At 41.8% G+C, this 26,938-nt stretch overlaps 1 protein-coding gene and 1 long non-coding RNA gene across 6 annotated transcripts in view; one reads left to right on the forward strand and one right to left on the reverse strand.

The window, feature by feature from the left end:
* The window catches only part of LOC310700115, a 101,213-nt gene that overhangs the window by 22,576 nt on the left and 51,699 nt on the right, over nt 1–26,938 (forward strand). For all 3 annotated transcript variants that reach the window (XR_014522426.1, XR_014522427.1, XR_014522428.1), the window contains 3 exons: nt 5,337–6,084; nt 8,762–8,885; nt 13,790–14,567. This is a non-coding gene — a long non-coding RNA (uncharacterized lncRNA). The remainder of the gene's footprint in view (nt 1–5,336; nt 6,085–8,761; nt 8,886–13,789; nt 14,568–26,938) is intronic.
* On the reverse strand, nt 1,900–12,119 carry GP9 (glycoprotein IX platelet). Of its 3 annotated transcripts, XR_014522423.1 has the most exons (4): nt 11,998–12,119; nt 5,093–9,163; nt 3,295–3,418; nt 1,900–2,625 (listed from the first exon to the last, which is right to left on the reverse strand). XR_014522423.1 is itself a non-coding variant. In XM_083489050.1 (3 exons), the coding sequence occupies exon 3, from the start codon at nt 2,622–2,624 to the stop codon at nt 2,004–2,006; it is 621 nt and encodes a 206-aa protein (XP_083345176.1). In that variant the 5' UTR covers nt 2,625; nt 3,295–3,418; nt 5,093–5,330; the 3' UTR covers nt 1,900–2,003. The 3 variants fall into 3 exon arrangements, 1 of the variants encoding a protein (XP_083345176.1); XR_014522424.1 differs by lacking the exon at nt 11,998–12,119 and having other exon boundaries at nt 5,093–11,978; XM_083489050.1 differs by lacking the exon at nt 11,998–12,119 and having other exon boundaries at nt 5,093–5,330.

The following is a 26,938-nucleotide window of genomic DNA, read 5'->3' on the forward strand; positions in this document are numbered from 1 at the left end:
CAGATTCTTTATTACGAGGAAAGAAACGGGGAAAGCTAGTCTTTGTTTTAGTTTGTTGATAGCTCTATGGGATTCTAAATAATAGACCTCTGCCCAGGGAGTAGGCATCCCATGGAAGCATTTGAATTTAAGAACTGGGAAAGTGTGGAGCCAATAGCAGAGTTGGTTAGAGCACGGTGCTGATAACACCATGTTTACAGGTACTATGCCCATATGGAAAAGTTGCTGGTAGTTGGACTAGATGATCCTCAGGGTCCCTTCCAGTTCTACAATTCTATGAAGATGGTTTATCCAGCAGTTCCCCATATGACATCTGGTGGTGGGACCTGGGAGGTAGATGTAATTCATCTATTGTGAGCAATAAAAGGATGGGAAAGGGGGAAATTCTCCTCCCTGAGAGCTAGTAACTTGAGTTTTCAACCCGTCTGGATTTTTTCTTACTAGGTGGAACATTGTGTGCATGAACCATGCTACCACATTAACTATTATGACTTAGAGGGCTATATTGTCCTGCAAGAGCACTGTAGTCTGTGAACTGGCCTATTCTGCTCCCCTGATATTCCTTGCAATATAAACTCCCTTCTTCACCTTCCATCTGTCATAATGATGGACATTTAGCTCCTTCTTTAAATAGTTGTCTGTTTTATGTACCATAACAAAGACATTTCTAGCTGTTTTCACATGTATGTGAGAGATGGGTATCAGAAAAAAATTAAGTTGGCATAAGAATCAAATTAATGGGTTTCGTTTATAGACTTCAGTGTAGCTAAAGTATATTTGAGATAGGTAAATGTGTTGTGCATGCATGCACATGTGTCTGAGATGGCACAAATTTACATAAAATTTGCATATGGTGATCTATATGTATGGTTGGTGGTTTAGGCCAGTTTTCAGAGCGGAAGGAGGAACTCTAGCTCTTGTCATGGCTAACTCTGAGCTATTGTGTGCCAGCAGTATTTTCTGGGTCCTATACACCATTATGTAGACTGGGCCCTCAACTTTGTCCATAATCCTATCCGCAACAAGTGGTTTTTTATGGACATATTAGAGCTAAAAAAAGTCTTGTTCAACAACTGACATGCCCCTTTCCCACCCTCATATCCCTACTTCTCCATCTCAACCAACTACTGCATGTGCCTGTGGGCAAAGTAAGGCACGAGTAGTTGGGTCTCATTGGCACTGTGCTTTGCCAGGTGCCCAGCCTCCCTGTAGGCAAAATGTTTAAATTAAGTCTTCTTTTAAAGGGTGGAGTGAGAAGAACACAATATCTGGGGCCGAACCCAATGGCCCTGGGCCACCCTCCACTAAAGTTCTCATGGAAAGCATTGGCATATGACCGGAGTGAAGGGTCTGTCTGTCAGCATTGCAGCAGATTGTGTTGAGTAGTGCTGGTTGGAATTCTACCCCCTGTATTATGCACTAACTGCAATCTTTTGCCCATCTTCAAAGGCAGCTCCATGTACAACACATTATGTACAGTTATTGATAATTCTCTGACATGCAAGCAGTCGCATAAACAGAGGGTTAACAGAGCATGAACACTGTATTTCCCCATTGCTTGTACAAAATGTTACCACATCAACCTCTAGGCTTGGGCTGATGGGTTATCAATATGGTGATGATCACAACCAGGAAACAGCTCAGCTCAGCCAGAGCCAGCAAGCCCTATGTACTGACCTATTAGCCTAAAACTGTAATAATGGTCCAGATCTCAGAGCCGAGTTGCACCTCTAATTGCAGGATGTGCTTTTACCAGCAGCATGAAGGCATCATAAATCAGAAACATAATGATTAAAATAAGGACGCTAAAGTCTTTTAAAGTTGCATATGGCGGTTTTCGTGCAGTGAGCACATTCTTGATGAATTGACTTCCCATCCCTTAAAATGAAAAGCCAATAATAACAATTATTTTCAGTTTTAATGATAAACAGAAATCATTTGCTTGACCTTTCTTCTCACTTGGCAATCTAACACGCAGTAATCACTAGCAGTGATAAATTACTCTAGACTCTTGCTGTTCTTCTTTTCAGCTGATAAGAAGTTGAAGGTAATGTGTTTGGGATCTCCATGCTGTTGTTGCAAATCTCTACTTTAAATTTAGGCCTTTTTGTAATCAAAACCCACAGGAAGAGAAAGAGCACAAAAATGAAGAAGAAGAGGAATGCGTCGCTAAACAAGAAATCGGAACAGAATCTTCGGGGTGTGGAACAAGAAGGAAGCTCACTCCTTCTTAGTTCAGATATTACTTTTTTGTGAAGTGAAAGTGGAGTGAAGCATCTAATGTCGCTAATCAACGTGTTCCCCGTTTGGTCTTCTAACCAGTTCTTCAAGTACATAATTCCACAGTCGCAATGCCACGGATTGCTAGATAAATTGATGATACGCAGTGCCTGAAGATTATCAAACGCACCTGCAGGTATTGTTTCCAGATTGTTGTTCTGGAGGTACAGTTCTTGGGCTGAACTGGGTAGAAGTGGAAGAGTTGCCAGCTCTCTGAAGCCACAGTCCACTTTTAGTGGGTTGTGATCAGGTGGAGAGCATGTACAAGGGTGCGGACAGGAGTTTGCAGGTGTGGCTTCAAGGAACAGAAGTATCAGTAATCCTATTCCTTGACTTGTGACCATTCTGAAAGTTGAAATCATGGCATCAGTGCAAAGAAATAAGTCACAGCACATTCATGAATGTTGTACTAATGTATAGTATTTTTTCAAAGATTTTACTTTAACAGGAAATAATGCCTCTCCCCTCCCCATTCTATACTTTTGCAGCTGAATCAACTGTTCCCTTCTCCTATAAAGGGAGGCTCCAGTAGTGGCTGATATAGATTTCCTACACTTTCCTGTCAAAACAGCATGAAACTTGCATATAGATGGTCTTCTGTATGCATCACAAAGTGACATGGGTGCATGCCATTGTATACTCTCAGGTGTGCTCTTGCCACTCATTATAGTCTACACATAGGTTTTGCACACTTCCATTGCAGTTTCACCTCCCATGTAGGAAGTCTATAGCATGTGGGCATCCATGGGGAAGGGGAGGATTACTTTGGAGGGAATAATTTATTGTTTGTTTTACCAGGCCATCGCTGAAACATCAGACTGAGGATCAGTTTAACTTGTGATTTAATGTTTTCCTCTATGGGACGTTTTGGAATTATCTCTGGTGGGCATATTCAAGGAGACCACTGCCAGAGTGGGGGAGAGAGAAGAGGAAGGGGGAAAACATTCCTTACTCTAAACTACATCTCCGCTTCCTGTTCCTTATGGGCTATCTCTTTTATAACTAAATACTAACCTCTGAAGGGACAAGAAGAGTCCTTCTTCAAATGTGGGATTCGACTCGAGAATCTTGTCTGAAGAAAGCAGATTTCAGGGAGTTGGTGGAGCTTGCTGTTCAGAGGTGGTGAACCTGAAGCTTTCTGTAGACAATTCATAATAATTTTATATATCACACATTTCATATGTAAGCATCACCATCTTACACATTTCGAAGAACAGTGAGTGCAGGAAATGAGTCAAGATGGCAGTTCAAACTAGCATCCCTCTTTTCCATGCACTAAATAGATGTGCCTGCTTACAGATTTGTTGATGGTTGCAGGATTCACTGCAGTCTTTGGACCAGATGGATTAACACATTAGAAGAGAGAGTTTTTAACTTTTGTCCAGTAAACATCGTTTAATTCAAAAGACTGAGTTTCCTTGGGTATAAACAGAAAAACCCACACCATGTTTGCAGGACATGTGGGACTGATCTAAATACAACAAAGCCTCACATACAATAATGCCCTGTGGGCTAGTTTTTCAAATTATGTAAGGGTGTCCTATGGGGTTGGAGGAGGGACACATGGGAGGCATGAAGATTTAGCTAGGGAGAGGATCCTATGGCCAGTACAGCCTACCTTAGGATAAATTGCAGCTTTGTACCCAATTGTATTTTCCTGCATGTGGTTTTAAGACAAAAGCAAAGCTGCCCTGTTCCGTTGTTCTTGTAACGACAATGTTGGAAAACTATCCTGTCTTAGCACATGGCAGTGAGCTGCACATATAGACCCACATGCTTACTCATGGAACTGATGAGGAGTTCTGGGTACGGAGGCAGCCAACAAACAGAAATTTTGAGAAGCATTCTGCTAAGGCCAAGTGGTGGTCCTAGCATGGTTTTCCCTACCCAGGTTAATAGATGGTAAACAGAACAGGATAAAGAAACAGTCACAGATTGTTCCTGGTTCTAGGGAAGGAGAATATCAGAGAGGAGCTCAGCACCCTGCTAACAAACTTTGAGCACCAGCCACCCCACTTTTGAGAACATCCCTTAATTTCTTGTGTGCTTTCACTTTTTGATGCAGCAGCAGTTCCTGCTGTGTTCTCCAAAGAGAGCTAAAGGCTTATCTGTAGCAAATGAGCAGGAAAACCTTGTGATGCATGAAATGCACAGAACAAACCTTTCATAAGATCTAATTATGTACCATATCGTGAATGAAAACGTTAAAGCAAATTAAAGCCATTAATGTTAAATTACCCCCTGTGTTATGATTTATGCATGCTCCAAACATGTTGACTGTGGTTGGTTCGTTTTATAAAGGAGATCAGTTTGTTTATTTTCACTGGAAAAAACCTAGGTACTTTTATCCAAGTGAAACCAAAGTACTTTACACAGTAGCGTTTAAACTGTCAGTTATCCAAATCAATGGGTTGCTAAAGAAACAGTACTTGATTTGAAGAATAATTTCAGGTTATCCTTCTATATTACTCTGGGCCATTAATTTTGTTAGTTAACAACCAAATGCAAAACCTTTTAAAATACTGAGATGCCTTACAGTATACAATGAAGAACTTTGCCAACACCGCCTTTAAAGAAAAAAGAAAAAAAGATCAAGAAAGGGAAAAACGCTTAAAATATTCAAACCTTTTCTTTGCTACTATGGGCATGCAGGTCCCTTTAAAAAAATAAACTAAACTTTTTGTGCTTTTCTCTCATTATTTCTGCAATATTTGGATATACCATAGAGTTCATTTGTACACCATGTCATGCACAGAGAGCATGAGTGTAGCTACTGTAGAGAGAAAAGATGCATAGAGATACTGGCACTTACCTCAAGTCCAAAACACATGAGGAGATCAATCTGTTTACAGCTCTGCATTCTTTTATTTTTGGTTTTTTAAGAGTATTTATGTTGATTTTGCAGGCAGGATTCACTGCACACTCTTCGGTGCGTACGAGAAGGTAGAGTTGGTCAGCAGACTCCTTGAGGGGCTTTTCGCAAATCCCTTGGAGAAGCCCTTTTCTGTATGTTCCATTTTAGATCCAGGCCATAGTAATTTATTGCCTTTCTGCAGGTTGTGGCAGCAAGGACTGTAATCAACAGCATGCACTGTGCAGCTGGAGTTGATTGGCTGCGTGGGAAGTGGCCCAGTGCTCCTGAAAGAAGTGGCTGGGCAAGATAAGCTGGTGACGCTCCCTCCATCCTCTTTCGGAGCCTGTTAGCTCCTGCTCTGGAAGGATTCCCCCAGATAAAGGCACAGTGGTTCCCGCCTGATAAGAAGAATTCTGCTTACTGGAAAGACTGCTGCTCCACAATGACTTCTGCTAAGACTTTCATAAGAAGACTTGTTTCCAAAGAAATACTGTCACATTCACCATTCTGCACCATATTCATTTCTGGCCTTTCAACAGCTTCCAAACACAGAAGTCTTCTCATTCGTTCCTGGGCTAGTCCATTTTAAGTTGACATGAGCTGAAGTATCATCACAGCCATGGAAGATGGCAGGATCCCCAAGAACGTGCTCTGTGGGGAGCTGCCTTCAGGCACCAGGCCTCTTGGCAGACCAACTCTGTATTACAAAGGTGTCTGCAAACGTGACATGAAGGCTGGCAAATTTAACCTGGCCATGTGGGAATCCATTGCAGATGACCACAGTGCCTGGAGACAAGACAGACAGTTTGTGTACCAACAGCAGAGGAGGAGGAATGACTGCTGGGAGGAGCACAGAGAGAAGAAATGCCATGGTGCACCTTTAGCAGCAAAACCTTCATCTGCCCCCCACTCCAACAAAACAACTGTATTGGCTTCTACAGCCACAGCAGGTACTGTAACCTTCCAATAGTTTGACTTCACCCCCAAAGGCGCACTCCTCCATTGTCTCACAAGACAGATGGATGCCAACCAATTATATATTTTAGGAACTGTGTGTTTATCCAAATGCAGCTAGGCTCCAAAGGATACGATTCTATACTCAATTATTTGGCAATAAATGCAGGACATTAGTAGGACTTACTTCTCAGTTGACATGTGTATGACTGTGCTGTCAGTTGTTTAAAGAGTCGTAAAGGTAAAGGTAAAGGGACCCCTGACCGTTAGGTCCAGTCGCAGACGACTCTGGGGGTGCACCGTTCATCTCGCTTTACTGGCTGAGGGAGGCTGTGTACAGCTTCCGGGTCATGTGGCCAGCATGACTAAGTCACTTCTGGCAAACCAGAATTAAATTAAAGATTATTTGAGAGTCCCTAATTATTACAGAAATTGGCACAGATGTAGGTTCAGTATTTCATCCACGCTGCAAACAGATATCAAGGTTTCCAGACTTTTGGATCCTTGATTCTGATCCGGTGTCTCTGCCTCTGCCTTTTTTTTTACTTCCTGAATTGGATTTCAGCTGACAACTGCTAGAAAAAAATCTGATGATCACCCAGCAATCAGCAGTGGTGACATTTTGACTTTTTAATTTTTAGATTTTTGGCTTTCTGTTCTGTCTGCCTTAAAAACATTATAGCACTTTAAAACACAATGGCACTTTTAAAAAAAATGTATTTCAGTAGAAAATTTAAAATAAACATTTCACCAAAATGGTGCGTTCAGGCACATTGACCCTCCCTATATGATCCCTACTAGCATGGACAGAACCTTGCATGATGCACATACATTGACTTTCCACATTTTAGTGGCCATAGCCATTTTCAATTCCACATGTAGCTTACCATGGAAGAGCAATGACTGGGTAGTATTAAAAGACCCAATCTGGAAGCACCCCTGCTGTTGATAAGAGAGAGTTCCTACTTCAGAAATGGTGGGCAGAATTCCTACTCATGGAGCAGCCACTCATTTCTTCACCCAATACCCTTTTCTTAAATTCAGATATTATGCCATCCTCATAAGAGCTGTTGCGAAATAATATGGGTCACTGCCATAGCATCCTCTGAAACCAGAGGAGGGGAACCTGTGGCCCTCCAGATGTTTTTAGGACTCCAACTCCAGCCACCCCCATCCAGCATGGCCAATGGTCAGGGGTGATGGGAGTTGTAATCCAGAACATCTGGAAGGTTCCCCATCCTTGCTCTGAAATATATCTGGCATTAAGTGAGAACTCAGCAATCCCCCCCCCCGTGTGTGTGTGTGTGTGTGTGTGTGTTTAAGTAATGAAACTGGAAAAAGAATAGCTGTGGAAACATGCCACAGAACTTGCTGAGCGTGATCTACCAGCATGCTTTATTTAAACCAACAAACACCTTGCTCGTTTTTGAGGATTTATGTCCTCTTAAATAACAAAAGGCATCCTGATGCATCCTAATAAAGCCAGCATGGTGTCTTGAAGCAGGGGGTGTACAGACCGTTACAACTGTAAACTCATAACTAAAATTATTGCAAGCAAAGTCACTATTGGGCTTACTGGTTAGCAACAGTATGCAATGGATGAAGACTCATCAGTAAAGAGTACTAAAGTTTCAGTGACAAAGCCATGAAATTCAGTCATCCATTTCCTGAAGACAGATGTGCTTAAAAGACAAATACTTTTAGAACTGGTGTTCTCTATTCAGAGTATATTCGTGGGGTATATGATACATTAATACACACCATAAATTCTATCCCAATCACAGCAGGCTTTTGGTTGGGCTCTAAAATAGTTTGCTATAGGACATTAATAAATGATGCAACATAAAAGAGAGATAACAGCAAACTGAGCTCTCTAATCCAGATCCCTTTTAGGCAAGAGCGTGAGTTTAAGGTTCTAAATTCTTTGGCCTAGTACCTAATTTAGTTTGAGATTAACTTAAATTCTATTTTTTCATATACATAGCTCTGTTTGCATAGCAGTGATATTATTAATTATCTTTGGGAATGTTTATACGGTTGAGTGCCACAGCAGTAGAAACCATGGTGCATGAGAGCACATTTCCATTACCCCATGCTGTGGTATTAGCACATGTAGTAATAATTACTCCATAATTATTTACACAGCTAACAGAATTTGGTTATCCTTGGTTTCACCCCAGTGGCTCACAGAAGCATCAAGGGTAGGGTATTGCCATTTGGGAAAACGTAAAGTAACTACATACATTGTACAAGTTCTTATGTAATCAGCAAGAACAAACAGAATATAACTGGTGCTATTTCTTTAGCCTAAGGGACATTTAGTCATGGCTCTGTATGCGCTTGGAGCCTGAACAAACACAACCTTTTCAACAGATGACTTTGGTAATCTTACTGAAGAGCTATTAGTCACCGCAGCAGATCATTTTGATTTCTGTTTTTCCAGGTCATGAATCTGCAGCAGTGGGACTTCAAAAGGATGTAGCTTCCTGGCAGCTTGGGAAGTTAATTTTTTTGAGTATTGTAGAATGCACTTTGCTAAAATTAAGACAATAATTGCCACAAAAATAAGAGCAAAGTCTCTCCAAAAGAAATCAAGGCATTTGATTGGTTGAGGCTTCCTACATCCTTCCAGTTCATTCCCAGTCAGCTGACTCAAGGCTCTCGATTTTACAGAAGCCGGAGATGCACATTGAAGTTTGGCAAGAGAAGCGTTACTGAAGTCTTCCAGCCACTGCTTGAAATATAAAATAGAGCAGTCACAGTGCCAAGGGTTGTTGGAGAAATCAACTTCTTTCAGGTAAATTAAGTTGTCCAGTGCACCAAGAGGAACTGTCATCAAACTGTTGTTTTGCAGATGAAGAATGTTGATGGTATGGCAAGAGTGGCATAATTCCGATGACAGGGGAGGTATTTCCTTCAGCCCCATAGAGCTGCAGTTTAATATCCAACCCCTTAGGTCTTCCTGCTGCTCACACAAACAGGGAGGGCAGGGCTTGGGTTGAGCTGTGCTTAATAACAGCAGCATGACCAGTATCCCAGCATTGGAGGAGATCTTTACTTTGTTCATGATCGCAGCTATGGGACAAGAATATGAACAATGCAATTTGTTGCTCTGTCTTTTACAGCAAAAAAAGAATGCAAAATTTTGCCCACTGGATTCTACCAATAGATATTCTAGAATTTCTTTGAAAATATGCTGCATAAATTGCTCCTATACAGTATATGGCATTCAGCATCCTCAAATGATATGGAGAAGTGGCAACAAGAGACATAGAAGAGATTCATGCTGCTTTTGTATAATGTTCAGGGTTACCCCAAGTATTCCAGATCTTCATGGACTACAGTTCCCATCATCCCTCACCATTGATTATGCTGGCTGGGGCTGATGGGAGTTGTAGTTCAGCAACATCTGGAGGGCACTATGTTGACTCCCTCTTGTTTAACCCATTATTTTAGAAAATGGTGTTGCCCAGAGTACATGGCTAAATTGGGGGGGGGGGGGAATATTTGAATAGCAACTCATCTGGTCAGTGGTTTTGGTTCAGGAACTTGGTTTTCCATTGAAATATCAAGGTAACAGAGGATAGAAGATGATCAGTGTCTGGTGTACCAGCCACTGATTCTTGCCTTTCCATATGTTCAGAAGTGCTAGGATGATTTCTTTGCACTGTTCAGATTCCTCATTTTATTCGGATCAGTTGCTGAGCAGTCAGAAGCTTCAGTGTTCTCATTTGTGGCCATTTGCCAAAAAAAAAACTTTAAAAAAGATACTTCATGTTTAGAAGAAGCTGGTTTTATATAGGGTTGAAACTTCAGAACTTCCTACAATCTGCATATAATGACTTATTGAACTAGTTTCCTGAACATGCCAAACTATGAAGAAAGACTCACTGCAGGGTATCTTTCTGTATCATATTGTCATGTGATGAGGATTTTAGTTTTACCATGCATTAGATAGAGATGGAGGTTAAAGTGGTTGTTTGTATTTATCTACTTCTCTTCAAATTACCCTAATTTCCTTTCTCCTCATCTTTCTCTGTTCTGTCTCTGAGGGCTGACTCACACATGCGTGCTCACCATATGACTGCAGCAGCACCATAGTGATTTTCAAGTATGAATGGATGCATCACAGATCAAGTATAGATAGAAATTCCATAGCACCTGATTGATGGTACTTTAAATACACAGCTTTCCAATGAAGTCAACACGCTGAGCTGAAGTGCTGAATTATCAAGTGTTCACAAGAATATGCAAAACCAGCCTGGAGTTCTATGCCATTTCTCTTGTGTCCATCCTTCCTTTTTATTAACAAATAGCCTTTTACATTACCTGAACACCCTGATCCATCTTGTTGTGCTAAAAAAAAAAGTGTTTGACTAGTTGTGCCAGAATGAAGATTGCCAACCCATTGAAAGCACTGTAGTGCATATAGATGGTGTTTGCTAAATTTTTATTCTGATATGCATTGGAATTACATCTATGGTTCCTGATCCACTAACATATATGCATGCTTAAGCCTGCTTATATGCATGGATCTATCTCCTTAGCTGGATGGGGGCATTTGTATATAGTGGTTGTTTCTTATAGATGTCACACAAAATGCAATGAGTCTAATTTTGGCAGGGTAAATGTGGAACTGTGTGTGTGTGTGTGTGTGTGTGTGTGTAAGAGACACACAGAGACAGTGCATGGTACTGTTGAAATAATGACATAATTACTTCACAACAAGCAGAATTTAGGGAATATAATTCAGCTTACATTATCACTCTGCAAGCTCAATAATGTAAATTGTCTCTAAGCATCTTTCAACAGAATAGTCACATACATTTTTAAGCACAATGAGTTGGATCAGGGTAAAAGAGGAAGATCCAACAGAAACATCAGTTTTTGACCATTATGTTTAGGACAGCTTTCCCCAGCCTGACAGAGTATTATTTTCAGCCTTTTAAAAGTCGTTGGGGGAGCGTACATACTGAAGGTGTAATGAAAGTTATCTACTCTGGTACAGAAGGGTCTTTTAAAGTTCATCTCTATCATTGTGAAAAATATAGGTCATGTTTCCTGAGCCACAAGTTTTATTATTACATATATTAGGCAGAGATTTAAGTTGAAGAAAACTAGTTTACAGCACACACTTCTGAAATGAAATGCTTTAAATGTGCTGAAAGCCACATATTTAAGGAAATACCCGGCTTTTATCTCTAAAAGTGGGCAATTCACCAGATCGGCATCACCACATTTACTCCAGAGCTTAATTTTATATTGGTGAGAACAAGAGTTACAAGCTTAGTAAAGCCCAGTAAGGATAAAACTTGGCAATATGTTAATCGTGTCCTTAAGCACATGAATTTTCTTTCAAAAATAGCCAGCACAGGGACCCAGCCCAGATTAAGACCCAGGCACAGGCATTAGTGGGCTTTAACCCTTGGTCTCCCATTGTGGCCCCAGTCTGGTCAGAGGGCCATGCCACCTCGTTGAGCTATGTAGCCATAACAGTGAACTAATCATACACTCCATCCCACTTATGGGCATAGCTGGGGGGGCAGGGGGCAGCTGCCCCCCTAGATCAAGTAAAACAATAGAAATACTTAACTAAGTGACCAATCACGTGAGTTCTGCCCACCCTAACAAAAATCCTGGCTACACCCAAGATTCCACTTCAGTGGTTTTCTCCTGGAATACTGATAGCTCACAAAAAACAACAGTAATTTGTGTGTGTGAATCTATCCAAGGAGAGAACTTGAAATGAAATCTAGTGGAAAATGAAAAGAGAGTTTCCAACTGCCAAACAGAAGTAGCAACAAATGCTATGCAGCAGAGTATCCTGTGTGATTTAATAAGAAACTTAAGTAATGCCAAGTTTTCTCGTAGAACTATAAACTAAAAGATGGTTGAATTGCACACCTTACCTTATTTCTTAAAAAAAGAAAGAAAATAAATGCTGGCGTCTTCCCACTGAAGCTTCTTCCAGTCTTGCAGCAATGGCCAAAGTAGAATAATTCCTGAACTCCAGGAAGGAAATGAGTTTATAAAGAACTCACCACATAAGCCAAGCCTTCTTCATTATCTGTTTGAAAGCGGTTGCCTTTACAAATGCACAATGCCAGCCTCCTAAGTGAGTTATTCTTTTGTTTTCTTCTATATTGGGTTCAGCAAGCAAGAAAAAAATAATTCCCAGTACTTGTGGAATATATTTTGTTTGCTCCCTAAAAGACAACAAAAGGTTTTAGTAAGATGAAATTCTTTGTTTCTCATCCTTGGCCCTATGTACTTTTTCATCAGCATCAAATTTTCTTTATACTTCTTAAAGTACATTACTCAATTTAGGCTATATAAGCTTTGGGAGCTAGTGGAATTGTAACCGAAGAGCTAGAATGAGCCCCGAGACCATCTAGTCTATATCCTGCACCAAGGAATTATTTATCATATCTTATTCTCCATACAGATTATTGTGCAGAGGTAAGCAAAGATGCACCATGCCTTAGCCATCTTTAAATAAAACAGCAAATCTAATAATATGCTGAGCTGCCCCTTTTGCTTAGCCAGGAAGTGTAAGACCTATGAGTAGCTGAGAGCCATTGACATGGGAATCCATTAATCAGAGCAGCAGCACTTCCAAATGTTCATCTGATTCTGCAGATTTGATAAGATCTGCTGCATTCACTGCTGCCAGCCAGAGTGGATGAAACTGCTGCCAGTCAGAGTGGACCAACATAAGTTACTTTCAGGCAGCTTCATAGAATGCCTTGGTTTGTGTTGGAATGGGATGAGATTGTTACATTTCTTGCTGCTGGAGGTCATGGTATCATGCAAACTAGAGGAAGGTACTTGGCCAACTAGAAAGACAAGGACTCAAGTCCTTTCTCCATCCCCTTTGTTAACACAACTGTATTCTTAAACTAGATTAACTAGATTTCTGAGCCAGGTGGAAGATACACCCTGCAAGAAATATGTAGCCCATGTGGCAGTCTCCCATAGAGTTGTCCCTTACGTATTGCCCAAAATGAGAAGGGGAAAAAAGCAGGAAATTTGCATAAAATTTGAATATGCTAACTAATGTGGAGAAAGGCAAATGTGCAAATAATTACTATAATTTACATTTCAGCATAGTGGAGAAAACTGACCAGCAAACTCTTTCTGGCCAAACTTGGGTCAGACAGCCCTCCCAATAGAGGACTGTGCTTTGAAAGTCCCTCAAACAGAATACTGTCATCTGTAAAGGAGAATATTTCTTCACTCAGTTGAAGCCAGCTGCAAAGAAGCTTTGTTTGGCTTAAAGACTCTTTTCCCTGTACTTAAAGGTCAGGAAAGAGAAGTGGGCCATTTAGTTGCCCATGAGACCAGATTTGGCTTAAAGGCTGCTAGTTGCCTGGTTTATGGGTTTATCATTAAAAATATTTACAGCTCAGCCTTCATGTGTACAGATACAGGGGGTGTGGGGGGCACACCATAAGCTCAGGTGTTTGACCTTCTGTTATCTGTCTTTGAAGAAAAAGAGTGGGCACTACAGGTAGGTGTGTGTGTGTGTGTGTGTATTATACCCACACCCACACTTCTTTAGGTACCGGTATATACGCTGGCTGGCATTTAAGCTCTGCAGTTCCCTTCTTTCTTTCACAGGGGGTGGAGCAGGGAGCTCTTGAGAAAGCCTTGCCAGCTTCAGACCACCCTATGACATCTCTTCATTGCTCTCATCTATAGTCTCAAGAAAGCTTCACTGGCTTCAGATATCCCTGAAAGGGGGGGAACCAGAGAGACAAGTGAAAGGGATGGCTACCACCTGAAAGCATCCAGACACCTCAAGTGACTTCTACCTGGCAACTACTTCTGCTGATTTCAGCCTGCCATCTTCCATGGGTTTCATCTGTTCATGAATATCCACCATTCATACAGATACACACATCATTTGTCCTGACCGCAACTGCAACCTCCCATTTTTATAGGGGCCATTCATACACACAAGCATACACCAGCCTACATCCATGAAAAACACCAGCACAAAATGTTCATACATTTTTCACTCTCCACCAGTTCATATTCATGCCCTGGCTTCAACTGACAAATATCCATCAGCTTCTGTTGACTAGCTTCCAAAGGTGAAATCCAAGCAGCTTATACCCATGAACACCAGCCAGCTCCAGCCACTGGCTTCTGAATATGATCTTTATCACTTTCCACCCACCAACACCTGCCAGCTTCTGTTAAGTCCATCACTAGACATCAGCCATTTTCCAGCTGTGGGTATTGGCTGTCTTCAAGCTGCAGTCCTGCTCAGCAAGTGACCTTGCCTTATTATCACTCCATAGCATCTCACAACCAGATGATCGCATCCGTCCATCTGCCAATTCTCCTCCTACAAGTGGAAGAAAACAAGGCAACGCTGAATGTCACAGCTGTTGCACACTGTGTTCTGTTGGAGAAGAGGAAAAGGCCCACCTTTATGTCCACTCAGCTGCCATGTACGTTCATGATGTCACAGGTAGGCTGCAGCCAATGGCAACAGGTGGGGATACATAATCATAATCTTGGGACTCACAACTGTGGGTGTACCACAGCAGTGATTTATTTGTGTGCTTGTTTAGCATTAAAAATAATAACGCCACGCCCCCACCTCTGCCTAGACTAGAGTCTATGCAATAATTTGCAGTCAGCTCCCACCAGGCTGAAATTTGCAAGCTGCTCACACAATCAGTTTGTTAACTTTTTAAAATAGGGGCTCTCTCTCACCCACCTGGAAATTCAAACCCTCCCTCTGCCACCTGGGGCCAGCCAGGCAAACTTGGAGACTTCAGGTCAGGCCGGGGGGGGTCTGCCAACCCTAATTTTGCATGTCTTCAATTGAGCACCCTGCCTCTTGATGATGATAAACTGTTGTTTTGTAAGAAAAATGAGGAGGCAAGACAAGCTCTTGACTTTTAAAATTCTGCCATACTCCACAACCTGTCTGAGATTTTGTTTAATTATTATTTACTTTCTAAAACTGGCCTGAAGGGACTCCAACTCTTATTACCCAGCACCTAAGATTAGTTGGTAATCTTCCCTTAAAATATGATTTATGGCACACATTTGTTTCCTAACATTTAAGAGCATCCTGAAACAGAGCTACAAGCAGAAGAATAAAAAAAGGCATCGAATCTCTTTAGAATAATAATCATGGGAGAAAATGAGGCAACAAACAACAGCAACCCATTAAAATGAATAGGCTGCCTCATTGTCAACTACAAAGCAACAAACTGTTTCTGAAGAGACACTTAAATGGAGTGGTTGAGCAGGGAAGATCCATTCAATGTAGCTTAAAAGTCCTGCTACTGTGCTCGCTTCAGCAGCACATATACAGTGGTGCCCCGCAAGACGAACGCCTCGCAAGACGGAAAACCCGCTAGACGAAAGGGTTTTCCGTTTTGGAGGCGCTTCGCAAAACAAATTTCCCTATGGGGTTGCTTCGCAAGACGAAAAAATCTTGCGTGTCCCTGCGGGTTTTTTTCGCTCCCCCCCTTTTCCTAAGCCGCCTATCAGCTGTTCCGCTGAAAAACCCGCTTAACAGCTGATCACGGAAAGCCGCTAGACCGCTGTAGCGCTAATCCACTAGGCTGTCAATGGGCTTGCTTCGCAAGACGAAGAAACCGCTAGACGAAGAGAATCGCGGAACGGATTCTTTTCGTCTTGCGAGGCACCACTGTACTAAAATTGGAACGATGCAGAGAAGATGAGCATAGCCCCTGGGCAAGGATGACACGCAAATTTGTGAAGCGTCCCATATTTTAAAAACCTGCTACTGGTTCTTAGCAGCTTCTGTTCACATCATCAGAACTTGGTGAGCAGAGTGTTACAGGTCACTTCAGCAGCTTCCATCCATGTCTCTTGGTCCTATGTAGTCTGCTGTATATAGAAACAAACCTCTTGCTAAGCACCACACACCCCTTTTCATTTATCCATCCACACTGCCAACTTTTTAAAATCACATCTAGCTCATCTACCAGGCTTGGGGAGGACTTTAAGATGCTGTCTCCAGTTGTGTACACACTAACCTGCATGCAGCAGAAAAATGTATTTTTCTTTTTTCTCAACCTGGAATAATTCATTCTTATTCTCAACATGCTGCTGTCAATCTAGACTGATTCTAAATTCTGCTGTCCACAAGGGTGGGTGTTGCTACTTGATATACATTTGAAAACCATTTGATTAGGTTATCCACGCCTTTTCCTCCCCGGCACATGCTCCAGGTGAATGAAGAAGGAAGTGGTGGTTGTGATCTTGGTATGCACCCACCCACAACATTATTGGGCAGGTGTGAATATATCCCTCTCCCTTCCCCATTCCCAGGACTGCCTACACCTGTTTTCAGGTGGACATGCAGATGGTAATGCAGAAGGAATCTCCAATGAGCTATTTTAAGAATGAAACAAGTTGCTCAGGAAGTGCTTTTCAGGAACAAAGATGCAATAGAGCTAGATAGTGCATAAATTATGTAGACAAAATAAGTACTCAGTCTCCACTGATTCAAGAAGAAAGTGTCCTTTGTGCGTAGACTAAGTGTAAAGGTAAAGGTAAAGGTAAAGGTACCCCTGCCCATACGGGCCAGTCTTGACAGACTCTAGGGTTGTGCGCTCATCTCACTCTAGAGGCCGGGAGCTGGCGCCGTCCGCAGACACTTCCGGGTCACGTGGCCAGTGTGACGAAGCTGCTCTGGCGAGCCTGCACCAGCGCAGCACATGGAACGCCGTTTACCTTCCCGCTATAACGCGGTACCTATTTATCTACTTGTACTTAAGGGTGCTTTCGAACTGCTAGGTGGGCAGGAGCTGGGACCGCCGCGGGGATTTGAACCGCCGACCATACGATCGGCAAGTCCTAGGCACTGTGGTTTTACCCACAGCGCCACCCGCGTCCCTATAGACTAAGTGTATGTAATGGCAAATAAAGCCTGGAGATTGTGACCTTTCTGTAGGACACCCGGGGTTTTCCCCTCAGGCCACGGGAGAGCTAGGATGTAGCAGACATTAGCAAATTTTCCACCCTCTTGTGTCCTCAAAGCTTCCTTCCAAGAGAGTGTTTTCTTTGGGGGATTTCTTATTCCATCAGCAGTGTGAGCACAGCTTGTATTTACTTGCAGGGAGATTCATGCATACAAATGGCAGTGTGTTTGAGCTCTTGCTGTTCTTCAGAAGTCCATAACTGGTCTGCTCAGGTCAACCTGTGCAAAGTATACTTACAGAGAACAAGCTACTGACGTCTCATTAAGGAAATAATGCACTGTGGTCTCATTCATTGCTGTGAGTGATTTATGCTGTTAAGGCAAATACCTTTTCATTCCTGGACTTTTACAATTCTCAGTCTTCTTACCTGCTTCTTCACTTCAGTTGCCTGGTGATTTTATTATTCTAATTAAACACCAAGCAGCTAGGACTATTGCCTCAGATAATCCACCTCTGTTGAAACACACCCTTCTGTAATTGGATTACTATAGAATAACATACTGGGGACGTAGATAATAAAGACACAGGAGATGCATTATTTGGAACTCCCCTGGATGCTTCTTTTAACTAATTAGCAGCCATATCATGGGGCCTGCTTGGGGAAGTGGGGCCAGGGGAGGAGTGTTTAACCCTTTTTCTTACCTTAACCCTTGAAATAGATGGATGCATTTCGTAAACTCTTTTAGCTTTCAAACCATTGTGCAGGGGGGCGGGGTTAAGCTTAAGATGAAAGACTAACACTAAATTCACTGTGGCTCCATCAGCAGTTTTAATTTAAGTTGCTGGGGTTCCTTGAGGAAGGCCTAGAATCCTCTTGAGATAATAATTTTGCAAAATTTCAAGCCGTTCCAACAGCCTCTGGTTCCACCCCCAGAGTTCTATCCCATATAACATCTGGGGAATAGCTTTCCCAACAAAAGCTCTTAATGCCGGGATCACCAATTGTCCCCCCCCCCCCCCGGTATGGAAGAAACTAAGCAAAACACCAATTGTTCTTCGTGTTAGAATGGTTACAGCCTTAGAGTGGGCTAGCCAACTAGATGTAGCCTGGAATGTAACACCCAGATATTTAAAAAAAGGGCACTGTTCAATCACATGTTCATCTAAAGACCATCTAAAGGTGTGGCGAGCTCATAGGTGAAGGCTATGAAAACTAGGGTATGGTTCCTGAACGAAATGATGAGGTCCCTCCCATTGCTCTCCTAACCTGTTGCTGTATCTTCTTCCCTGAATGGTGGGGTTTATTGGGTAGTTTCCTTGCTGGGACAGCATGGCATGAATTTTAGCTTACTTTTATAATTTTATTGTTTATCTTTTAATAATGTTTTATGGTATTTTGTGTAAAGGCATGGACCTCACAAATTTAATAAACTTGTTGTTGTTGTAATTTAAGTGTTCTGTACATAGATAGCGTCATGAAGGTCAATGGGGCCAAACATATTGGTATGTTGGGTTTGAAATGCTGTCAGTCAATATACATCTTAAGTTTCTGTTTTATTTTAAAATGCAGATTCCCTTCCCTAATGTTGTTATTTGATCAGCTTATAAATTAAACCTGAACCCTTGCATTAAAGGAATTTCAGTGAGATTTAAGAAAGGAAAAAAAACCCCTAAGATGTTCAACTTTCTCCCAGCAGGGGTCGCTGAAGTAGTTTTGTTCATAGTGGCACATATGTAGAAAGAATGTGTGCAATGAAATGGCTTAGGTCTGCTTCAGTTTTGTAACATGAGAAGCAAATTTTGCATAGGAAGAAGGGTGTCAGTTGTTTGTCATGTGTAATGTCATGTGTAAGCGTGTCAGCATGTCATGTGTAGGGATGCTGTGGGCAGTTGTAGTGTTTCAGTGCTCCTATATTCTGTGAAGTAGATGTGTGCAAAATTTTCATATGCAACAGTCTATAGAGGGTTTGCACACTTTAGCCTACCTTTAAGTTTTCTCTGAGTAGGAAATTCCTTATTTTTTATATTAAAACAAACAAAAACTAGAGGGAGAGAAAAAAATCATGCTGAGTTTAGCTTCATGTTGTTATTCATGAGCAAACTCCAGCTCACATAGATCTTATCTGTCATGTCATCCAGTCAGTGGCGTAGCGTGGGGGGTGCAGGGGAGGCCGGCCGCACTGGGCGCAACATCTGGGGGTTAGGGTTAGGGGGCGCAAATCCACGGGTTAGGGGGCGCAAATCCACGGGTTAGGGGGCGCAAATTACTTGCCTTGCCCCGGGTGCTGACAACCCACGCTACGCCACTGCATGCAGTTATAACGTTATTGATCTGTTATGGAAGAAACATTTAGATATATATGAACATTGAAAGATATACGTGTACATTGTTAGTACAGATACAGTAGACCTTTCCGGGAATTAGACCTACTGTAACCATATATATATAAGTGGTCACACATTGTGCTTGCATAAGGCTTTTCTTTCAAAAGACCACAACTATGCTTAAATGCTTAGTGGCATTTCAACAGTTGGACACATTACACTGTTGTGGGACTTTCCACTTCCTTTATATCCTGTTGAGGGTAGAAGAGGAATTGCCTCTAAAGCAGGAGTGGCTAACCTAGGGACCTCCTGAGGCTACTGGACTCCAATTCCCTTCAGCACCAGGCAGCATGTCCAAAGGTCGAAGGTGAAAGCAGTAGCAGTGCAAAAAGGCCTACAGGTAAGATAGTGTGAATTCTCTCTTCCTTTGAGCTTATTGTTCCCTGGAAGACATAGTGCTTCCACTCAAATTTTGGACTGCTCCTGTCAGCCAATGTCAGGTGCTGTTTTGCCTTTTCCGCTTGTTCATGGTCTGAGACTCAGTGCAAACTTTCCCCTTTAGAGCTGTTCCATGTTTCAGAGTTTACCCTTGGAGAACGGTCAAGCAGCTGGTCTCTAGGCCTGACCCCCCAAGCATGCCTTTTTTTTTTAAAGGCTAATAGCACTAATCTTCCTTCATCCTTGTGCCCCTTTTAGAATTAATCAGATTCAGCTTTCACAGCTCTTGGATAGCAGTCGATAATCTTGAGAGAAGAAGTCAATAATTTTAATGCTCCCGCCACGTGCTTCAGTAGATGAGAGTGTTGTCAGTCAGGGCCCTGCTGAGAAGCATTGACGGATTGTGTTGAAAAGGAACTGCCAATTCCATTTTGCCTTTTGCCGACAACAGGTCCTGATAATGATCCTCCCAGGTTTGGTGCTGGGGTTTACATAACCAGTGCCGGCTATCCACTGGCTTACAGAGCAGGCTATGGGAACATGGGAAGCTGCCTTATACCAAGTCACACCAATAATTAATTTAGCTCTGTTTTGTCTGCACCAGCTAGCAGCAGATGTCCAGAGCTTCAGGCAGGGGACATTTCCAGCCCTAGTTGAAGATGCCAGGGGTTTAACTCCAGATCTTCTGCATGCAATGCAGATGCTGTACCACTGAGCTGTGGTCTTTCCCTTGCATTAGACACGATACACACACGTTCCGAGTGACGTACAAGCATTTTGGAGCAATGGGGTGTAGATCACAGTGCTGATCAGAGCATGGCACAGGCTGAAGAGCACCGCCTCAAGTGTCAGAAGTGCAAGAGGCATTTCCCCTAATAACAGTTTTGTCTAATACACACATTTTTGCTAAGCAATGTTCCTTAATATAATGCACTTTTTTGTATGCCATTTTAATCAGTATATGCCTGTTTATGCACACTTCACCCATGCACGTGCATTTTTGTACTCAATACTTGGCTGGAGAACTGCATTGCAAATTTCAGAGAAGTGCAAATTTCAAATGATGTTGTGTTTCGTTTCCTGTGCTGTTTCGGAAAGACTACCATAATTGGGAAAGTTCACCTTGAGATGCAAAATGGATCTATTTTCTCATCCATCTTTAATGCAGGATGGTGTCCCTGTCTGTATTCCTTTGCCTTCTTCCAGATAAGCGAATGACTACTATTAACTCCTGCAAGGAAAGGGGGAAATGACCATCTTGAGAACTGTGAGAGGAGGTCCTGGGAGGAGGAATGCGTCTCTGCATCTTCCAGAATTCTTGTCATTTATATGCCCACTCTACACCCACCCACACATCATAATGATAGGCGTTTTAATAATCAAACATCAAGACAGATCTTTTCCCCAGGAATCAGATAATTAAATTAAAGCTTGTTCAAATTGAAATGTTAATCCAGAGAATGGTTATGATTGGGAGGTGGGGGTGGTAAGGAGAGAATCCCCTTTTAATCAAATGGCATTATTAAGAAAGTAAGCATCATGCTCCACACACCAATACTTGGCTAGTCTAAGATTAGTTGGCTTGATTGAAAATGTAAGCCTGTCCTCAAGCCAGTCAGTATATCTTGAGAGTGGAGAAGAGCAAGGGGTGCCAAAGATGTGTAATTGACTTTTCCCACCCACTGCATAATAACACTGACAGGATCATAAAAGATGCAATAAGATTAAAGAGCACTTGGAACAGTTTGTTTTTGTTTTTCATTAAAAGAACTTGGCACAAAACAGAGGCTTTGCCCCCAGCACTGCGCAAGTGCTGACATTTTCTGCCTGATGAGCAATAAGTGCAAGGGCTGTGTGTTGCGCTTTACCATCACGCTGACAGTTTGTTTTCCTCAGCAGCAATTAGGAATGAATTTGTGGCTGATGCAAAAGAGGGAGAGTGAGAAAAGCCAAGCAGAGTGACCTCCACATCAGACCTCTGCTGCGCGGCTGTGATTAAGTAATTTTTAAAAAACCATCTCCACTTGCCTTCATATACACCATGTCATACACCCACCCTTTTCTCTTAGAAGAAGCTAATTTGACTCTCTCTCTCTCTCTATATATATATAAACATTTTGATTTTTATTTCAAGAGACTCTTCAGAATTCCTCCTGAATAAGTATTACAAGCAGCTATTCTGATAGTGTACAGAAACACTGATGCTTTCAGAGTTTGAATCAGATATATGTATATATTGTGTACATTCTCAGTGATTATCAGAACTATTACCACTGATTTTTTTTCTAAAAAATTGTTTAGGGGTACTCATTTTCCTACTCATATTGAAATACTGCCCCTCAATGAGGCCAAACTTAGATTCAGAAAATGTTTAGGGGTATGTGTCCCCCTGCGTGACCCCTCAGAAATAAAAGCACTGACTATCACCATCACAAAAGTTTTGCAGTTGCAGGGTCTATGGGATAGGTCATTTTCCATTCAGGTCCAACATATTTTTAAAGCTTGCAAAGTGGTTGGTTTAGTTAACAATTTCCTTTCATTTTTAATAAATATCATTATTTTGCTATAAAAATAATAATATTGAAGAAAAACTGTTATTAAAATCTCCACACTCAGAAACAAAAACTGGCATCAGAGCAATAAAGAGACTATTCATTACTGCTCTTCCACCCACTCATCAGGAAGCAACAAAATGAGATGAACTTGCAAACAGGAAGTATTTAATTAAAGGCAAAGGAGTCCTGAAGAATCTATGAATGTAGTCCTATGCATGTTTACCCAGAAGTAGGCCTCACTGAGTTCAATGAGACTTATTCTCAGGAAAATGTGCATAGAAGTTCAATGTAAATAGTGCTTTACTTATGTAAGCTAGGCTGGTGTCGCAACTGCATTTTCTTATAAAAACATTGCAAGGAATCAGTTCTGAAAAAACACAGAGAGACAAACCTTGAATGCAATGGGCTGATAAGGACATAGTCTGGATGCTCCATAAAAGTGAATAGACAAGGATGGTAATTCCAGAGAATTAGTATGGAAACATCCCATGCCAGTGAGAATAATAAAATGCATTGGCTCTGGAAATGTGAACTTGAAATCTGGGTGGGAGACAGTGTCCTTCAGAGATCTCAAGCTGTGGCTATTTTGCTGCACATGCCAGCATTGTGTTATAATGATAGAGTAGGGTTTTTCCTCTGGTGGCTTTTCTAAGTCATTGAGAATGCTGCTGGTGCCTGCTTCTGCTTTCCTTGTGCCTGCCTTTGTCCTTCCTCATGTCCAAATGAAATGATGCTGGTTGGAACTCAGTGAAAGTGGCTTTCTTATTTAGAGGTTATTTATGATAGTAGCCATGTCAGTGCTGATGACTTCAGATTGCTGGAGGCTGCTCTGCAATGTCGTTTGTCATGTCATTGTCTCTCTCTTGTCTGTCAGACACAGAACCCCCAATAGTAACTAGCATTCTAATTGGAAAAAATAGGAGCTTGGAACTGAAGGAGAGCACTCTGTCTCCTTCAGTCAACACCACGGCCCTTGGATGAATCTGAAATCAATCAGCGTTAGTCTTGCATCTGGCCTGGCGGGATGCCTGCTGCAATTCTAGCCATGGCAGCAATGCCCATTGCTAGAGCTGCACGGACATCTGTGCTGAGTTTTTAAAAAAGGTATAATATGTTCTTTTCAGATATTTTCTGTACTCTGCAAATGCATTGAGGCACACAGTGGGACTGCCTGAAATAAAATGAAACCAATGTTTAAATCATTGGGGGGGACAGCATTGGACCCAGAGGCCAAATGCAATCCTGCAGTCCTCCTACCTTGCAAATCTGAGCATCCAAAGCTACTTATAAGACATTCCTACCAACGTTAACCTATGTGCTCAGTTAGTACATAGTAATAAACAGCTTGTCATAGAGGTGATGGGAAGCAGATCACTGACATGACGTGATCTATGTGCCATCACAGCTATGCAGATCGGAAAGAATGGGAAAGAGATACACATAGTCTGGTGCACATCAGTCTTTAGGGAGGGAAATTCTATCCTCCCCTAACCATCGTCTTGTTCAGGCATCTGTTACCAACACCACACTTAAAGGGCATTAGGGATAAATCAAGATTATTACTGCACTAGAGAATATCAGCACTTTCTTTAATAGTCTGATTTAAGCATTATAGGTCAGATTCAGCTAAGTTGTTTCTCTAGCAGAAGCCAGTGTAATTAGACTTCCTCCTCTGCTCCCCCTGCACACACCCCGGCATGCCCTTCCCAAATCTTGGGAGGGTCAATAGCTCACCCAGAACCATGCGTGAGGGGAGGAGAAGGGAGATTGTTCCATCTGGCAAGCAGAGCGGTGCTGACGGAAGGACCTCCTTAGCGCACCATTATGCGTCTCCCATATAGAGGTCAGTAAAGCTCTTCCCAATGATGCCAGCCCACAAGGTGGCCTTTATTAGGATTAAAAGTTCTTACCTACTCAAATCTCCCCAACTTGTCAATGAATCTTAAATACCACACCTGCTGTTACCATGGGGAAGGGCCTTATGTCAGAGTCAGCATGGTGGCGGTCATGTTTAAACTGGCCATGAGCCAACTGAACTATTCTAACCATGGCAAGATGAAGAGGAAGTATTGGATCCCTTTCAACTGGTTGGTCCTATGTGTTATTGTACTTAGCCCAAGCGGATTTTATTGGTAGCCTTCATATCATAAGATGACCCAGGACCAGCTTAAGTAGAAGCCCCCCCCCCCACAAAGGCAGGTCTCAAAAGTTAAGTCTCACATGCCTGTGACATTGCAGCAGCAGGGTTAGATGAATCAATCCCTTCCTATCCTTGGTCAGGCTTCTTGCTCCTGGTAAGTTCTTCCCCCAGATTCGTACTGCAAGGTGAGAAGTTGGGTAAATAAGTATAAAAATTTCCAGTGATTGACCAAACTGGTCTCCTGAATTGTGTCTCTTTGCAGACTAGACTCACTTCAGATACATTCTGTTCTTATATTTCTAATAAATTACTTGTTTTTAAAACTAGTACATGGAGACGTTAACTGGCAATGAATTCTGAAAAAGCTTTTATTACCTGACTGATGTTCTGAAGTAACAGTGTGGGGTCAGAAAGGGAATTAATAATATAATCAACTTGGCAGGTAAAGTAAATAGCAAAATAAACCTCCTCTGCACATTGTGAGTTTAGCAAACACATGTGATGGTCAACATAGAGGAGCACAAACATTGCACTGTGTGTTCTGCAGAACAGACTTGACAGTGGGGCAGCACAGCATATTTTAAGCTGCATTGACACAAGCAGCTCAGATTGACTCTTGAGAACTCAGACATGTATTTTTCTCTCTAGTCTAGTTACATCTGTGACGTAAAATTTTTTCAGCCTAGAGATGGTCTCCACTTAAACACTGTTCAAGTTTGCCAGCATACAAAGAAAAATGGTATTTTTCTTTTGAATTGCAGGACAGATCAATAGAATTTAAGAATAAATATGTATATACAGTGGTTTAGAGAATATGGATACAGATACAGATAATTTTCATGGTCCTTTAAAGTTCCAGTCCTGTGTACACTTACTTGTGAGTAAGCTCCAGAACTTACTGGCAGTTCTTTGTAGATATATTCATTTATTTTATTTCTTTCAACTATTTATATACCATAGTTACCAAAATTTATAAGTGGTGGAGATAACTGTCCTCTATACCTATAATTTTTTTTGGGGGGGTAGCCATGGTAATTTGTGGCAGCAAAAACAACAGCCTGAAATATATTGTGACATAAGCTTTTCTTTATCAGATGTCTGAAATGTTGTTCTTAAATGTGTGTAAAAGTGATTACAGGGTAGCATCGCTCATGATGAGCTAATAAACACATGTAATAGACAAAAACCGTTATTTTCATTCAGGTCACAGGTAGTGATGGAACTGAACTTCTTCATAAGTGTAAATTCAGCAATTTCACACTACGGTTTGTCTCTGAAGTACCTTTGTTCAATGTATATTCTACACTTAACTTTGTTCTCTCAGTCACAAATGCTAGTAGATGGACATAAACAGAGATGTAAGGACACAGTATTGGGGGGACAAGATGAAATGAGAAATACAAACTGAAATGGGAGAGAGACACACAGAAAGAGACTGAGACAGAGGACAAGAGTGGTGAGTCATGAGGCCCACAACAGTGATAAACTAGATTATTCTGGCAAGTCAAAACAGTGGTCATATCCGAACCATACATTTAAAGCACTATTCTACTACAATAACAGTCGGGGCTTCCCCCAAAGGATCATGGGAACTGTAGTTTGTTAAGGGTGTTGGGAATTGTTAGGAGACCCCTATTCCCCTACAGTTCCCCACAGTTTGCTTTGGTTCTGGTCACCTTTACTGTTAAAGTTCCTCAAAAATATTTGCTGTATGAAGCAGTTGAAGCAGGCAGGACAAATACCTGAGTGCCAAGTTGCCATTTTGGTAGGGGGGTTTGCCCCGCCATCCTACCATGTGCTGCGTTGCTATTCAACAGCTGACAGCTCTGTTTTGTTAGGCAGCCCCAGCCCACACTGTGAACATATGAGAACTTAATTATTGCTGCTTATTCTAGCAAAGTGCTTTGAGAGTCCTCTTCATTAGTAGGGGCACTGGAGACACTTTATTGACCATATTTGTTCCATTACATCTCCCTCTTTTATTTACTTGCACTGTACGAAGTTGTTTAAAGGTCAGCCATTGGAATCATCCACTGTCGCAGGCAGCCTATTCATTGATTTCCCAGAATCCTTAGTGTGCCGCATACCCGCTGAGTAATTCTCATTACCATAGTGATGTGCTTAGTGGTCATTACCAGCTAGCACTCATTCCACAGAACAGATGCATTCCGTGGGGTGATTTTTAAAGTATTTTTCTCTCTATTGCAGCCAGTCACCTTCTGCTTTATTGATTATCTATGAACATAAGAACGAACAGCTTGATGAATCAGATCAGTGGCCTATCTAGTTGAGCAGCACAGGTGTTATCATTGTTAGTATTTCTGTTAGAAACAATTACATTAAATGTATAATACCAGTGGCAAATAAATGGGAAAATGAAAAAGCAGATCTTGAGTATGGAATACAACATTTGCACATTTAGTTAAGTTTAGAGAAGATAGAGAAAGGGTTACTAGTATGAGTGGTTTTTCGTCAT

Source organism: Podarcis liolepis, assembly GCF_965112155.1.
Source record: "Podarcis liolepis genome assembly, chromosome: 2".
In the NCBI taxonomy this organism is placed as follows: domain Eukaryota; kingdom Metazoa; phylum Chordata; class Lepidosauria; order Squamata; family Lacertidae; genus Podarcis; species Podarcis liolepis.